Genomic DNA, 17,334 nt, shown 5'->3' with positions numbered 1-17,334 from the left:
CCAATTTTTATATCTCTTTTCATTAAGCCAATCTTAAAATGTTAGCTCACCAGGAGCACGATCAGACCAAGAGATAACACCTATATCAGAATCTTACTGACTGCATTAGGTTCTTAAGACATAATACCAGATCCATTCCTAGATAAACTATACCTATGTGCAAATGGAAGATTAGTAAACTAGTGCTCACTACTTCTTCAAAGAGCCATCAAGTTTTCAGATACTGAAATGGGAATTTCACTTAAAGGGACTATTATAAAGTCTTCTAAATGCCTGAAAATTATTTTGGCAGAATAGTAATGCTCCAGTTATTTGTCATGTTGTTCTTTTCCATCAGCCGTGCTGAGACACCGTTAACTTGTCCATGCTGGACAAGTTGCATTTTCTAAATGTTGGACCAGTTTATCACACTAACACCAGAATTTTGGTTTTCATTCAAATATTGAACACCTGCGTAAGATTTGCACATCATCCTTGCTTCTTCTCAAAATATTGCAACTAATTATTTGTCAAGAGGACATCTCACTAGAAAGAACCAGCTAGAAGCTATATTCTCCCTCTGACATCGGTCAATAGCAGATGCAAGCACAAAAAAAAGACAAAACATGTAGTGGTACTTTCACAATATTCTTCCTAAACTCCAGCAATCATCTCTAGATTAATAGTGGGTGGAACAGTCTGTGCAGATGCACAGATGTCATAGTAAAAATGAAAAATGGGCTATCTTCAACATCCATATTCCTACTTTCTGAGGAAAACAATGTCTTAAGTAAAGGAAGCACTATATGTTCTGTATGTTGCTGTTGCCTTCATAAAGCTGTCCTCTAACAGACTGCCAATACACATCCACAATCCCAAACTGTAGAGGCTGCTTGCTTTTGTACAAGCAACATGTTAGGCACAATTCAGCTTTTAATATGACAGCTGTCATAAGATTAAACCAAATCTACTTTTGAAATACTATAGTACATAAAGACAAAACCCTGAGATTTTACAGCAAAACAAACACATTATAGGATTCCAAGAGTGACAAAAATCACCTAACAGTGTGACAAAGGCAAACTTTGTAAAATTTCATGTGAAACAACTTAAACTTAAGCACTTCAGTCCTAAATCACAAAGTCTGAAAGACTGGAAACCACTTGCTTTTGTCTCCAAAGGTGTCTTGTGGTCTGCCAGTGTAATTTGTGGGTAAGCACATCAATTCTAATCTTTTGTACCACCCCTGTAATCTAGGTAACACATACAAGCCTTGCAACATCCAACAGGAAGCAGAAGCAGCTGCTGGGTAATATATATAAAGTGACTGCACATACAGAGAGGTAGTGCATGAAATGCAGAACTTCAGCAGTTTATAAATCATTTAATTCCATTCAGTTTGAATTAAAAGGAAAAGGTGGGAAACTACAAACAACTTCTTCCTTGTTTCTCCAGAATATGATTTGTGTTTAAAAGAGTAACAGCTTTTTCAATAATCATAGTTTTTCTTAAGCATTCAAATTTACTTAATGGAAACTCGTAATAGGCCAAACTTCCAATGTATTCATTTCCATATAGCTTAACAGCTTTACTTCAGTACTACCTACTTAGTGATCTATTCTCTTGAACAGTAAAAATGTTTCACAGAAGTTGCTTTCACATAACATTTCTGTATCCAATCAAAGGCAACTTCTGTGAAATGTTAGCATTCCTGGTGCAGCCTGCAAGTATCTAAGCACAGGACAACCTTAAAGGGTCTGTGTGCTCAGGCCATTTATGTTACATCAGTTAAAGCACAAGAACTGGGAGGTCAAGTGACAGAACAGACTGATCACTACATCTTATTTCTCCTGTACCAAACATAGGGCAGCCAAGCTTCTGTACTTACTGACAAGACTAACAAAAGCTGCTTGACAGAAGCTGCAGCCTGCAGGAGCTGCACATTGAGAAAGCATTTTAAGTTAAAATCCCACTAAGCTAAAAGTCAAGAATGCTGCAGAGATAGCTTTAAGAATGGGAGGAAAAAGGAAAAAGAAAGAAAATGCTAGGCAGAAAGCCTTCAGTTAATGAAAAGAACAAATGGCAACTGAACACGAGATTCTGAGAAGGCAGAGTGTCTAAGGCCAGTACATATTGAAAGCTCTCAAAGAAGTTTACATCATGATGTCATGTTTGTGATGATCCTTGATCATTTCAGGTTTTCACAATAGTTTCAGCCTTCAACAATAGTCATAAGTCACAACCACCTAACAACTTGGTGCCAAATAAATCACAAACTTAGCCAATAAGGAGGAAAGGAAGTACAGCACTTAACATACATGACTGATCACAGGATTAGCTACTGGCTAACTAGAAACACTTCAATCTGAGTGTCCTTTCAGTATGCATCAGCTGCTCTTTGAATACTGATAGGTTGTGTAAGAGATTACAGGAGAGCTGTCAGTAACTTTCTAGGGAATGAGTATAACACCAGGTATGTTTACTAATTCAAAATGCAAGTAAGTAATAATTGATCTACATGTACTTGATTTCTGAGTGGAGTTATGGTTGCACTGAGGAATTTAAGAATTAATGCACTATTTTACATAACATTACAAATTATACTTAATATTTATATTCTAACCCATATTTGGTTGTTCAAATCAGTGCAAAGAAAGAGGTGCATGTAAACAGATTTAAGACAATGTGCATAGAACCATAGAATTGTAAAGGTTGGAAAAGGCCTCTACAGAGTCCAACCATTAACTTAACACTGCAGTGTTCATCAGTAAAGCAGAAGTTTACAGAAATCTAGAGCCTAGTAGAGCAGAAGTTGACAACTTCTGGTTATAATGTCTCAAAGCTCCAAATTTTGTCTGTTCTCCTCAAGTGTTCATACTTACTCTGAAGTAGTTAATATTCAACTCAGATTACCATGCTACAGAAATCCTCTGGTTTGGTAAAAAAGGAATCAGGCAGGCAGCTTGTTAGAACAAGACAAAAATCCAATAATTCCATTTATAATAATTTTACAGTGTTTGAAATTGCAGTGAATTTACAGTGTTAAATTTACAGTAATTTTACGGTAAGAAAAAAGGCATCTTCTTCTATTTAATTACCCTGTACATTTAATACCAGTGTGGCTCATCGGTTCAGGTTTGGGTGCCATACTACCAATTTCCACTATGTGTAGTTTTATTCAGAAACAGGAACACAACTTGAATTTACTGCAAATAAGTCTTCTTATAATATTATTTGAAGACGACTGTAGCATTACTATTCCTAGGTGAGTAGTAAAAGCAGCTGAAATTTATCCTTTTGGCTGCAAGCTGCATTATTCTTCAGAAGCATGCAAAATTTTGAGCTCAGGCAAGGTGACCAAAATTAATTTGATTTTTCAGAAGTTTTGTTTATACTTACAAAAACTTCCAACCAATTGCACTTTGTAATCTGAATCCCTTGATTAATCATTTGATACAACATGCAGAGTTCCAACACATAGCTGATTTAGGTGATCACACTGGGATGAGTGAGAGAAATATCTGAATACTAAGGGCCAAACTTTTCTCACCCTGAAAGTTGAGAGATAGTAGAGCAGCAGCTTGATGCACCTGTACCATAGCAAACTCCCACTCTCAACCCACCTTTTAGTGAAGAATTCACCTTTAGACACTGCTCAGTAATAGTGACTCTCTGCTGTCCTTATTGGTGTTCCTCACTGATATTCCAGATTTCCCTGTGCCTGGATACTAGCCTGGCTTGCAAACACTGATGGAACAGGAGACCTTTCACAAGAATTCTGCAATTAGGATGGACCATGTTGTTGCCAAAACTTGGTATCATTGCCATCTGATGGATGATATCACAGAATAGAATTAAAGTATTTAGCTCCTCCAGGCTCCACTGACACAGAAACATTTACATTCATACTGCTGGCCAAAGGCACGAAATAGTGTTTATCCAAAGGCCAGAATATGGACTTAGCAGTTACTTGTATTCAATAAAGAATTTGGTCATTATTTTATTCCATCTTTCAGATGGAGAACCTGCAACTTTTTTTGTGTAAAAATCTGTAAAAATGCAGTGCTGGAGAGGGAAAAAAGTTAAACATGCAGAATCAACACTGATGGCCATGCCAAGACATTTCACCTTGTTTCACACATATCCGTCCCACCCCTACCTTCAATTATAAATTTTGCTTTAATTACCATTTGCATTTATGTGCAGTTTAAAGTTCCACAATTACAATGTATTAGAAGGTAACCATAGAGTCACCAAGAGCTCTGTTCCTTTTCCAGTGCCTTTTACAAGGTAACCAGTTGGAGATTGTGGTCAGCATGTCACATACACCATCACCCTATCTTCAGGAAGATGCATTTGCAAATGTGTAACGTTTCTTTTAGCTTTTGCAGAAGTAGAATCAGAAAGCAGCTAGCCAAAAAACAAAGAGCATGGCCATTAATGGATGTATGCATGAGGACGCTTCAGTGCAGATTTAAGGAAGTTGTTTATTTAACTAGCATTGAATGAATTATACTTCTAACATTTAGCAGTTGAGAGCAAACATTTTTGCCTCTTCCTGTTGCCATTTTCTTCAGATTTTGCTTTTTGAGGAAATACTGCTTTCCCTCTTAAGATTTGATTTAAAAACTAGACAAATAAATAGGGGGAAACAGTAAAGGGGAAAGGGAAAAATAAGTCATTAGTAAACAAAGACTTCCAGGCCTGAATATAGTCTGTGTAAAAAGCATGCAGAATGCTGCCAAGATAGCACATGTCTATTACATACAGAGTTTCATGAAATCATACAATGACTAGTCAGAAAATATCTGTGAAATCATCAAGTCAAACCATTTCTTCTTACTGTTCCTATATATCCTGGAAGGGCTTCCTTCCTATAGTGTTTACCTAGCTTGGAAATTAAAAATTTAGCCACCACAAAGCACATATCTGGGAAGATGAGTGCTCTTCTACATGAAATTACTCAAAATCTGCTATTGTTGAAATTCATGTTCTTCACAGCATTGCCTTTCTGCCAAATTGAAATGCTGATAAAGATTTGACTAGAATGAACTGAAGCAGGAAATCACTGCTATTACTTAGAATTATCATTATTCTGTGAGCTTATGAACATCTTCTCTCATCTTCTTCCCAACCTGTTCACATTAACTTATACACATTTAAAGATGTACAATATTGCCTGCCTTCATGACAATTCAGTTGCTTAGCCAGGCATGTAACAGGTGATTGTATAGAGAAAATTATGCAACAGCTTTCCAAGAATAATTCTACTTTTCCCCCAAAGCAGTGTTTCTTACCTTTTAAACCTACAGTGAGCAGAGGAAAAAGTCAGTACAGTGCCTTATTTTGGTCCTAATACAAAAATACACTAAATATCTGGCTTTCTGGGAATTCTTCAATCAAGCAACAAAGAAAACTAATTAGAGTGCTTTAATGGAGAAAGCCAGGTTATTGATTTTTAAATCTGTTTTTAAGTGAGCTTAATGATTAGTAAAGGTGCTGGACTACTGACCCTAGAGACTATCCCTACATCTATAGCAGAGTGATCTATAGCAGAGACAACATTCCAAGATCCTCAACTGTGTTATAAGTCTCAAGGGATTGATTCTAAAAGCTTGGATCTACTCAGATTGTTATGAAAACACTATCTACACTTAAAGAAAGGATGTGTTTATTTAATAAAAGCAAAAAGGCAACAAACAATTAGGTTGAATTGCTTTTCAATCCTATGGTTTTAAGCAACATTCTCAGAGCTGGGTATGAAAAGGCTGGAAAGAGACTCTAGTGCAAAGATGAGCAGGCATTTTGCACACGATGGAGTATTGGGCAAAGACATTTCTTCACAAGGCAGCGTGAACTGAAATGAGCCAGTGCGCACAGGAGTTACACAAGCCATTTCGGTTTCAAGACCTTCTGATCTTTTTAACTAACAGAAAGTTACTACAACTATTAGAGCAAGGAAGTTTGAAGACAGACATTTCATAGATTGAAGGTTTTGGCAGTTTAAAAGTTAAAAATCTGTTAACTGATATTAAGCAAGCATCCTTTTTTTTTTTAAGCAATCTCAGTATACTACCACATAAAATTCGTCCTTGCAACAGCAAGAACCAGAAAATTTAGGTATGAATTCTTCTACTTGCACAAAAGTGAGGTTTAGTTTCTAACTACAGTGGCCTTAACAGTTGTACCAAATAAAGACATCAAGGGGCTTATTTTCATATATGCAGTTCCAAATGGAGTAAATGCAGCATGAATATGATCAATTCATGAAATTAAGGAAAAAAGTTAAGATGGAACATAAATGCCAATCTCATTTAATGTCAAATCACAAAACTAATCACTGTTTTGTTCTCTTACATTCCAAGATAAAGGCAAGATTCATGTATGAGAGTTTTACCGCATTAATTTAAAATAATGTACTTCAGCAAAAACAGGTACTGAAGATGTAATAACTATTAAATAAGCAAAACCTGCCACAGGTGAAAGGACAAATGGTACAAGTGATCAGAGACTGTAGTATAATATCACTCACCTCATGATGCAGCTCAGCTATCTGATCTTTCAGTTCTCTGATGTACTGGTTAGAATCAGATTTATTAAGCTGCCCTTGAATTTTTCCTTCTTCTTTCTGTTTTGGTTAAAAAAAGGAATAATTCAAATTATTCAAAGATCTACTATATTATAAATCTTATTTTAACTGTCTGCATATTTTTGTCACGAACAGAAGCTATTCCCACCAGCTATACCACCCAGCACTTTCATTTGGTTGAAGTTACAGCAGGTATCTAGACATGACAGTGGCTCAGACCAAGCTGACTCTCAATAGTACAAGGCAGGATTCTATGGAGGAGCAGGAAGAATTAACAGCTTCACAGGTGGAATCCACATCCTATGCACATGAGATTGCATTTTAGTAAACCACTCCCACAGAACACTGTCAATACATGGAACAGAGCGTATTTTAATTTCACTACAGTTGACATTTAGCAACAAGACATTTTCTTCTGTCTCCAATTAAACAAAACGATTCTTTCCTTGCATTGTGGGACATGCACTGAGAAACACTATATAAGACAAGCTTCTTTTGTCCTGTAAGAAGAATTATAACATCCAAAATATTGTGGTATTTGTCATGTAGGAGTTCCAGAGAGTACAAATGAATGTCCCCGAACACCAATGCTTCAAGAGGCATACAGAAAAGCTGGCAAACAAAAAACAAAACCAGAAACAATAGATTAAGATTAATATGATCTTTCCCTCATTTGTCAATCAAATGCAGCTCCTACATTTCAGGATGCTTGAAAAGGTTTCACTTGCACTGAATGCCTGCAGCACTGGTTTCCATCTTGTCCCTAAAGGGAATCCTGATGTGACTGGACCAAACCTGGCAGATCTCAGATAAATAATCACCCTGATGAGGAATGCACTCCATGTCTTCTACTTGCTACTAATAAAATGCAGAACAACTCTGCTCTTGCCTTTTTCTAGCTAAATAATTTCTGAAGCAGCCACCAGCTCCAGAGAATGCAAGCATCTTGGTTTTATAAAACCGTTTACCTTGACTGCAAATCACATACGAGCAATATATTACAGAAACACAAATATAATGGGAATATCTTGTTTTTCTACCGATAGCTCATTTTGCTGAAGTTTTAATTACATTTGAAGAAAGCAAATAGTTTACTTCAACAGTCAAATTGAAAGTCATTAGCAAAGAGAGGTTAAATACCTTTTAGAATGAAAAGTATTAACTGTTCATCAAAGGATAAGACAAAAAGCTCTAATGGAGACGGTCCTTTAAAACATCTCTCTGAAATATAAACCCTAGGACAAAACTAGGAGAGATAACATGCTACCTTCCAAACCCTTTTGCTGGATGAAGAGAACAATCTAGAACACTGTCAGTATTGGCAATATTTTTGAAGCAATACCTCTTTTTTTCACACTTCTTTTTTCTTGCAGTGAGGTATGCATTACAAAATTACTCAAAAAATAATTTTGTCATAATCACTATCAATTCCTACAATCCGTAACAAGAACAAGATCTTTAATGCCTATTTCCATACTGAACCTAATTTCCAAGGTAACCTATAGCCAAATTCACACACGTACAGAAAAGTAGCATTAATATTAACAATAGTTCCTGTCCTAAATTGATAAAAAAAACCCCAAATGCAGTGTAACCCCATCATCTCTCTCTACGAGAATGACTACTGGCCTATGAAACAAAAGCAACATAACCTGCAAACTAAAAAAACATCAGCATATGAAAAAATCTTCCTTGCTGTCAAACACTAAGATTCCACACAATGAGCATCACCTGATCATCTCTTGAGGTAGCAGGAATATATGGAAGAAATTATTAAGTCCTCTCTCTCTGTTTGAAACCTTGACTTTCCCATTTAAGCCCCTTAGTCTATGGACTCTACTATGTCACTACACACTCTGCAATCAAAATGCAACAGTGAAGCAAAGTTTTAGCAGAAGTAGAAGAGAGGTGCCATAGCCCTTCTAAAACAGAAGTGTAATAAACAGCTGAGCTTATGTAGAAACTGGGTGCACAAGGGGCTGTGTGAAACAGTCACTGCCAAGGTCAGTCTGTATAAACTAACAGCAGAAGCAGGAACATTTAGCAGGTCAGGTTTGGCACACAAACAGCTGAAAGCTGTTGGCACATATCAGATGGGAATTCCACACTTCCATTACACTTAAGTGGTGTTATGGTTACTTTTTATTCTAGGAATAACACTGTAAAGTCAATGTAGATATTACAGAATAATTGTGTGTATTTGCTCATGGAAGAGCTGACTGTAGCTACAGTCAGAGCTGAATGAAAGGCATAAGCCTGGCTTGCAAGATGGCCATTATTACTGAAAGGCGAGTAAGTTTCAGTTTTCCTTTCAGAACTACAGATTTTGTAGAGCTAGCAATTCACCAAAAAAAACCCCAAAAACCTAACCCTGCATTTTCTACAAACATACTTCTAAAAAGGTCATGCTGTAACTTCCTCTTGCAACATTCAAAATGTAAGTGATAATAAGCTGATCCTTTTAACTTGCTGATAAAAAATCATCTTCCTAATTAAATAATCCCGTGTTCTGTGGGGTACCAGTCTGTCTACAGTGGATAAATTGGAAGGATGACATAGAAAAAAAATTACTACAAGGTGTCAGTCTTCTTTACAGCTGCTGCTCATCCCTGACCAACAGAAAAGTATAGTCTACTAAGTTGATCATTGTCTTTTAATGATTCTTATGCAAGTGTGGTAGCAAACCACTGGAAAACATGCAGGAGTCTGACACCACAGCATTAAAATATATTTTAATTTCTATCAAAATAATCTAATTTAAAGAATAAGTAATAAGTAGACAGCTGAAAGCTTACTTTTATTTAATGAACAAAAAAGTCCTTCAAAATTTTGATCTGCCGTATTATGATTTTTAAGTTACCTAATATTCTTTAATACTGTGAAATGAGACTGATATTTCTCATCAATACATACATTTTTATGCAAGTACAAAGTATTACCATGATCTTCCAAATTGTTTCACCTTCCAGTGACATTTCATGTTAGAACGTAATCTGAACTTAATGCAAATAATTCCCACCTTCTGATGAGCATTCATTAATCAAAGGTAAATTTAAAAGTGAGGAACTTAAATTTGGTAGTAATATTTCATTTGGGGAGCTTGACACCACCACCCCTCAGCTTCCTTGTCTCTGAACTAAGTTGAGCCCAAAATCCTTTGCTACTCCTCACAGGACTTTCTTTTCAGCTCTTTCACCAGCTTTATTACCCTCTGGACACATTCAAGGACCTTCACATCCTTCTGAAATAGCGGAGCCCAGGACTGCACACAGTAGTCAAGGTGAAGCCATACTACCAGTTCCTACACAGTTGCACTGACATAAGTTACATTGCTTTCAGGCAGCTTAATTTTCATTTAATGCTTCCTATTGTGGCATTTACTTTAGTAGGAACAGGACATTTAACTCTGCATTGCTTGTATACTGTGCTTGAATAGTTTTGGACTACTGTGCTTGAGCAGCTCTGTACTTCTGAGGAAAGCACTCAAATCAACAGTAAGGGTTCAAAACTGAATGTTAAGGCTCCACTTGCAATTTAGAAGTCTTTAAGGTCTGAATGTCACACCTTTTAAAAGAGAAGAGCATAAGTAATTAGTAATCTCCATGTTAAATTGTTTAAATCTAGAGTTATTCACATAGGATGTGGGTTGCTGGCTCGGTTTTTTGGTGGTTGAGGGTGAGGGGGAGCACTGTTATAACAAATCTGTGATATTTGGAGAAGTCACAACACAAAAACTAGCTGGTTGCTAGATAAATCATAGTAATTTTAAATGTAAAATTAATATACAGAGAAAAAAATCAGAGAACATATAAATAAGCAAAATGTGGGTATTATCAGAATTGCAAAATAATGAAAGCTAGTCAATTCTAGAATGTAGGAATTTGTTTAAAACCTCCTGCAGTCACATGTGAATGAATCTCTACACCCACACCCCTGGCGTACTGCGTCTGCGTACTGGCACCGCTGCAGTGCCCATCTCCTCTTCCTTCCCAGAAGGATTTTTAGAACAGCAATGCCAACTGGTGTTACACTGTAATTAAAGATGCATCATCTTGATTTCACTGCTTTTGAAGATTTTTAACTGCTCCTTTTTAGTCTCTTCTGACAGACCAGCTCCAACAGCAGCACCAGGGTTAGAAATCTTTATCAGGGTAACAAACACCCTCGTGGCAGCCATCACCTCCACCCCAGGGACAGGCACTTGTAGCAGTGTACTCAGCCAATCCACAGTCCAACCCCCTGCCCCGGGGGTATATAGTGTATATAGTGGGAGTAGCACGGGCAGCCAAGCAGGAAATGAGCTCTAGAGATCAAGAAACCCGCTGCTAAAACAGAACTCAGGCCCCTTCACAGCTTTGGAAGCTCTCACCTCTCTCATCCTGCTGTGAAGTAGTAGAGTGACTGTACTTGTGTGCATACCAAGAGTTACACTGAGAGCTCCTGAGAAGAAAAATCTACACTCCAAAAATTTTCTCCTTAAAATGAGAAAAAATTCTGTCTACCAAAAACTATCAGCTGAGAATCATGGTTTTCATATCACACTTAAATGCTCTTTTGTCTGGCTTTCTAAGAAAAAAGCATGTTGCCAAGAAGCAACAGCTAGTCTCAAAAAGCCACCTGATGCTACTGAGAACTCCTGAACATATGGAGACCTTTCAAATTCATTTAGCATCAGGCCAGGATGTATAGCTGGCAACACAAGAGTGCAGGGACAGACTGCTTAAAAAAATGCTGATTTAAAATACCTGAAACCATTCAGGCCTCCCAAAATCAAGTTTAGTACTCATAATAAAAAAGGGTTTATACAACAAATAAATAAATCACGAGAAAGCATCTGAAAAACACTGGAGGCCTTAAGCCGGCTTTTGCTGCTAAATCAAAGTTTAAGACACAGAAGATCAGTGTAATCAAATTCCAGTTGCAGGTGTTTCATCCCAAGAGGAGTACAACTTTTCTAAAACACTCAATTATCACATTGGATAGGAAAGGAAATACACATCAATAAGAAAATAATCTGTTTTAAATAATAGGAAAACATCTAGGGTTGTTTTCATTTTAATAACTGTGAACTTAAAAATCACAGAAAAAAAATTTACATAGGCAGTCAACTCCAGGCACACTAGACAACTGTCTGTTCCTCAGATAACATCTTTACCAAAAATGACTGGAAGAAAGGATGTTTCCCTAACACCCTTAACTTGATCTTTTCTGACTTAGAAATATTTACTTGGTAACAACTTGCCTCAGCCTCTTTTCAGGAGAGGCTTTAAAATACTTATTTTGTGGCAAAAGACAAAAGACACTGCATTAAAAATGTAAATTAAGTATATTCAGAAGGGTAGATGTGGTAACTAGTGTCCTTTCAGTGACTTTACAGTGACTCATTCTAGACTTTCAAAAAACACATCACTAACATCACACACCACTATTGATAAGAGTAAAAAAAGGGTTTCCTGTAATTTGAAAGATGGAAACAATTTCTTTACTGAACAGTCAGTACTTGGAAAAGTTATTAAACAGAGGTCACAGAAAGGCTTCATTCTAAAGAAATAGTGCTAAAAGTTTAAGCTGTGGAGAGATTATAGCACAATCATGGATTTCCTTTACAGTTGTTCTCAAAGCTGCTTTGACCGGGTTAGAGATAGGGTAAATGTGACAAAATTCTCTGAATCTGCCAGGAAACACAGCAGGAAGAAGTGATGCTACAGTCTGTCCAGATCAACCTAACCAAAAGAAGAATTAATTCTTACGGATATTTTTTGCTTTAAGATTACTCAGATGTAAAACTAGTTTTTCATATTACAAGTATGCTCTATATTGCTCAACTCAACCCAGCCATGGGTAATTTCAGAGGATACTACAGTCACCAGCCTGCATAGAAATGGAGGGACAGGAATTAAGCTGCCAAGGAGAGGCTACAGCTGCCCCACTCTGCTTCCTCAACCTGCCTACACTTCCACTGGCCTACTGCTCCTCACCCTAGGCAGCTGAGTGACTGCAGCTTGTAACTGATTTAACCTTGCCTGAATTTTTCTCTTCTTCTTTCAATCACTTATTTGTCAGAAAAAACTTAAAAAACCAAAACAACATCAGTGGACCAGCAGGGCTGCCCATATGCAACCAGAAGGAACTATGTATGCTCATTTCAGAGACCTTGGAGCCCCTTCCTAAGGCTCCAAGAGAGCTGCAGAGGAAGTTTTGACAAGGGCATGTGCTCACAGGACAATAGGGAATGGCTTTAAACTGAAAGTGGGTACATTGAGATTGGATATTAGGAAGAAATTCTCTAGTGTGAAGATGGTGAAGCAACCTGGTCTAGGGAAAGCTGTCCTGCCCATGGCAGGCAGGCTGGAAAAAGATCTTCAAGATTGCTTGCAATCCAAGCCATTCTGTGATTCTATGTTTACCTCCCAAACATAAGCTGAACTGGCAAGTGAGAGAAAAATAAAGACATGATAGAGGAGTAAACAAATGCTGACAAAGTAAACCTTTGTTTCCACGTAACAGGGCTGTAACATCAGGGTTTTTCTTTGTCACTTCTGGGGCTTAGGTATGTGCAACATAAGTTAAACTTCAGTTATACTTCAATTCCATGCTATTTTTGCATGGAAAGTCTAAAGAAAAACCTAGAATATCCATCATGTATTGGGCATCTGATTGCATTTCAATATACTTACACAAAAGTTTAAAAGGTCAGCATCATGAACTGAATGCTCAAACAAGACAAGGTGACATTTAGAATATATTAAGAAATAACTTCTTAACAACATAATAAACTGACAACTTGTTGCAGAATTACATCTGTTATTGAATGATAGTTCACTCTCCATTCCTGTCATTATTACTAACCAAAACTAAGAGTGACCCAGAAACTGTGATTTAAATCTAGCATGTGTGTGTGTGTGATGTCAGATCAGTTCTTATGTGGGAGTAGTGATACTCTGCACAATAAATTTAACATCACTGTCTTGCACCTACACCTACATAAACTTTTAAAAGAAAACCTTGCAATTTAAGTTAAGTGTTGCTATGGTCCATGTGGACCTGGCAATGAATCCCTCCAACTTCTTAGAAAAGCACCACCCCCCTCAAAAAAAAAAAAGGGAAGGTTATGTGGTAGGTTAACTTCCTCCCTTCATTTTTATCAGCTTTGAAACAGCTTGACAAGCAGACCTATTTGTGATGCACTGTGCATCTGTACTTTAATCCTGGTGCCTATTCTCCAAGACTGGCTAAATGTATTTCTGGTAATAAATACTGCATTTCAAGCATTAAGGCCAGTTCTGATTAAAAGGGCCTCTGCTCCCCACATCAGGTGACAGCAATTACAGCTGTCACCTGATTACAAGCTGAACAGAAGAGAGTGGGAGGCAGCTCTTTCTCCAGTGATGAAGAAGTTATCTAGATTTTCAATCTCCTTTAAAATTCACTTTTGTTTAAACCCTGTTACCAATTGCATATTTTATGGTTGACAAGCTTTAGGAATTCAGGAGTTCCAACTCCATTATTACATTTCTTTTGGTGCAGGTGTTTCAAAGGCTTTTGAGCATGAGTACCCAAAAAGGAAGTTTTGATCATAAGTTTCATATTTGCTGGCAAAACACACTGGTGAAAAATATCTGCTTAGATTTAAAAAAAAAACCCAGACATCTACCACAGTTCAACAAAAGCAGTTCAAGTAGTCAAAAATAAATAAATTAACATTAGCAGAACTTAAATTATTTGTTTTAAATACTCTAAAGTTCACACCTAAAATCTGTATTTCACAACTGAAGAAATTATCTTTCCTGCTAGTGTAAGTTTGAGATCAGATGTTCACCAAAAACCTAACAGTGCAAACTCATCAAATGAACATGAACCTCAGCCACAAAATTACTTCATACTCCACACTGTATACAGAGAAAGCCCAGCCATTCTCACTTTTGTGAAGAAAATCAAGAATTTTACTGAGATCAAACTCAAGAAATCATTAGCAGGTGATAATCTGAGAATACCATAAAGACTGGGACTTGAAATGCACTTTGGAAGGAAACAAAAAACCTAGAATAATAAAAAACATTACTAAAAACTGCATTGTGCAAAGTAGTACTTGTGAAAAGGAAGGAGAGATGATGTGGATAAACAACTGAACCTGAGAGAGTGCAATATAATGACAAAACAGTAACAGTGTGATCATTGGATGCATTAGCTGGAGTCATAAAATAGATTACATTCCTGCAGTTCTTTCTGTCTCATGACAAGGTATAAAAATCCACATGCAATTCTGGGATCCCTAAGTTCAGCAGAAATATGGAATGGGAATAGGAGAGAGCAATAAAATGATGGAGCATGGATGGTATGATCAGTTAAACAACAGAAAACCAAGTCAGATGTATTTACACTAGAAATTAACACAATTTGAATTGTGTGACAGCTATCCAAAAATTCCCAGCTGATCATTATGGGATTCACCATTTCATAAGATACTGACTACGTTTTGAGAGATGTGAATCTATCAAATAATGGAAGCAGGATGGCATTTGAAGTCTGTGCTAAAGTAAAAATAAGGTAAAATGAGTACTCACTTCTCACCTACTAAATCACATTGTTTGAAGTAACCTTTAAACTTCCCCTCTCTTTTTTTAAAATGTCAATTTGAGCAGAAGATTGACCTTAACTCAGCTACTCTCTTGTTATCTTACTAGATGATAAATGATTCATATGCAATGCTCACCATACTTATCTAGGTATTTCTAATGTACAGATCACAGCATTATCTAAGCATTATATTATTTAAAGAAATGATTGCTTTAACTTTCAATAAGTCTAGTGCCTGCTGCACTAGAGGAAATATAACAAAAATTCTTTATGCAAGCTCAGTGAAATTTATTTGTTCATTCCATGTATGAAGAGATGAAAAACTAGTTGAGAAATCATAGGGAAAGGTGGCTTTGAAACCATATAATAAAATCATCACCTCAAAGGAAAGATTTCAGAGGGAAGAAACACAATAGCAACACCAGGTTTAACAAAAAGTAAACCAGAGAGTAACTAGATTGTAACTTAGTAAAAATAGCCAAGAAAAATTTTGCATCAGAATTCAGACAGGACAACAGTACATGATTATAGAAAAGGTCAGACTACAGTAAGACATCATGATTTCCCAAAGCCAAGAAAATACAAAGCACAGCAATCTCAGGTTTTCTCATAAAGGGAGCTGCAAGTTCATGGGATGGTGAAAGTTCCAAAAGGAACTGAAAGTGTAAGGAACAACACAGAGGCCAAAGGATCTTGGGATCCTACAGTGATGTGGTAGCAGTAAATATTTCTGGTTTCTAGATTTACATGAAGGGAGTAAGAGTTTTACAATAAATCCTTCAATACTGATCATAGCAGAAGAGTAAGCACAGAAAAAAAATGGTTGCTGGAATCAAAATTGTATGCATCTATTTTTGGACAGAGGATGTTTTCAATCCCATCTCTTAATTGGTAAGAAGTACCAATTACAAGGAAAAAAACAAAACAGAAGTCAGAGTAAAATAGAGTGTTGCCTTTAACACGGTATTTGTACAAAAGGAATTATTAACAGCTCACAGGTATGTGCCCAAGTTAGATTTAAGGCTTTGCTTGTACAGGAATTCAGCAATACAGCATTATCCCATTTGGCAAAGCAGTGTCTTGTATTCACAGTAGGCTAATGAAGAAACACAGCAGAGCAAGAACAAAACTCCCAAAGTATAAAATCTAATCAGTATCAAGTTTGACATTTAATGCTGTTGCTATTACCTGGATTTCTAATTCAGCAATGTGCTGCTGGAGTTCTGCCACAGCTGCAATGCGGTCTGCCTCACGGAGCCGTACTGCCATCACTTCTTCTTTACTCTGAAAAGTCACAAACGGGAGAGAACTAGTACCAGTGTGAGCTGATCAAAGACTGTGCACTGCTTTTACTCAAAATCCTGAGAAAACAGACTGCTCTGCAAACTGCCACTATTCTAAAGAACTTAAATTTAATTTTAACCCATAGGAGGAGTATGCAATAATCTAATATAAACTCTAAAGTACATTAATTTAAAAAAAAATAATCTGTGCAGATATGAAAACTTGCTGTTATCAGTTTCAAGGTCCAGAAAACAACTGTCTTATTTCCCAGAAATATTATACTGTAAATTAAGCAAAAGAATCAACATTATAAAAGAAACCAGTTCATGCTTTAATTTTGGATTTTAGTATAGAGAAACAGCAAAGCTACACAAGACTTACTTATTTAATCATTACCTTTGTCCTAAAAAATAAATTAAATACAAAAGCAAATGTATTTTCAACCTCATTTAGTCTAGCTATCTTAGTCACAGGAAGTAACAAAGACATTTTAGAATAAAATACTAATGCACGTAACCTACAATCGGCCTCCCACTGTAAGCTTAACCTACTAGTCTGTCTATAAATTATAGGTAATTTGAGTTCGAAAAAGAGAGAAAAAAAATGTCCAGTTTCATGAGGCAAGTCCTCAAGACTTCAGAGATAAAACAATATTATACTGTCAGCAGCCTGGTACAACCATGGAGAGAAAGCAGCATTAGATAATTAGTGAGCAATACTAATTATAATATAATAACACCTACTTTTATATCAGACTGGTGTAACTAAACTGTATTTACTGCAAATCAGTTCCAGTACTTCAGTTATTTTAATGTGTGCTTCAAACAAACAGTACTCAATCACCCTTCATTAGACAGTACAGTTAAAATAAAATCAAACATATCAAAGCTTATCCATAGGAGCTA

General features: G+C 36.5%; 1 protein-coding gene across 9 annotated transcripts in view; it reads right to left on the bottom strand.

The window, feature by feature from the left end:
• Positions 1 to 17,334, bottom strand: part of EVI5 (ecotropic viral integration site 5) — a 70,958-nt gene that overhangs the window by 12,208 nt on the left and 41,416 nt on the right. For all 9 annotated transcript variants that reach the window (XM_071436285.1, XM_071436280.1, XM_071436288.1 and 6 more), the window contains 2 exons: positions 16,334 to 16,429; positions 6,512 to 6,607 (listed from right to left, as the gene is read on the bottom strand). In XM_071436285.1, the coding sequence (XP_071292386.1) occupies positions 6,512 to 6,607; positions 16,334 to 16,429 (192 nt within the window). The remainder of the gene's footprint in view (positions 1 to 6,511; positions 6,608 to 16,333; positions 16,430 to 17,334) is intronic.

Source organism: Agelaius tricolor, unplaced genomic scaffold (genome assembly GCF_023055355.1).
Source record: "Agelaius tricolor isolate 1412-34295 unplaced genomic scaffold, bAgeTri1.0.p SCAF_11, whole genome shotgun sequence".
Lineage (NCBI taxonomy): Eukaryota > Metazoa > Chordata > Aves > Passeriformes > Icteridae > Agelaius > Agelaius tricolor.
This window is presented reverse-complemented; position numbering and strand designations above follow the sequence as displayed.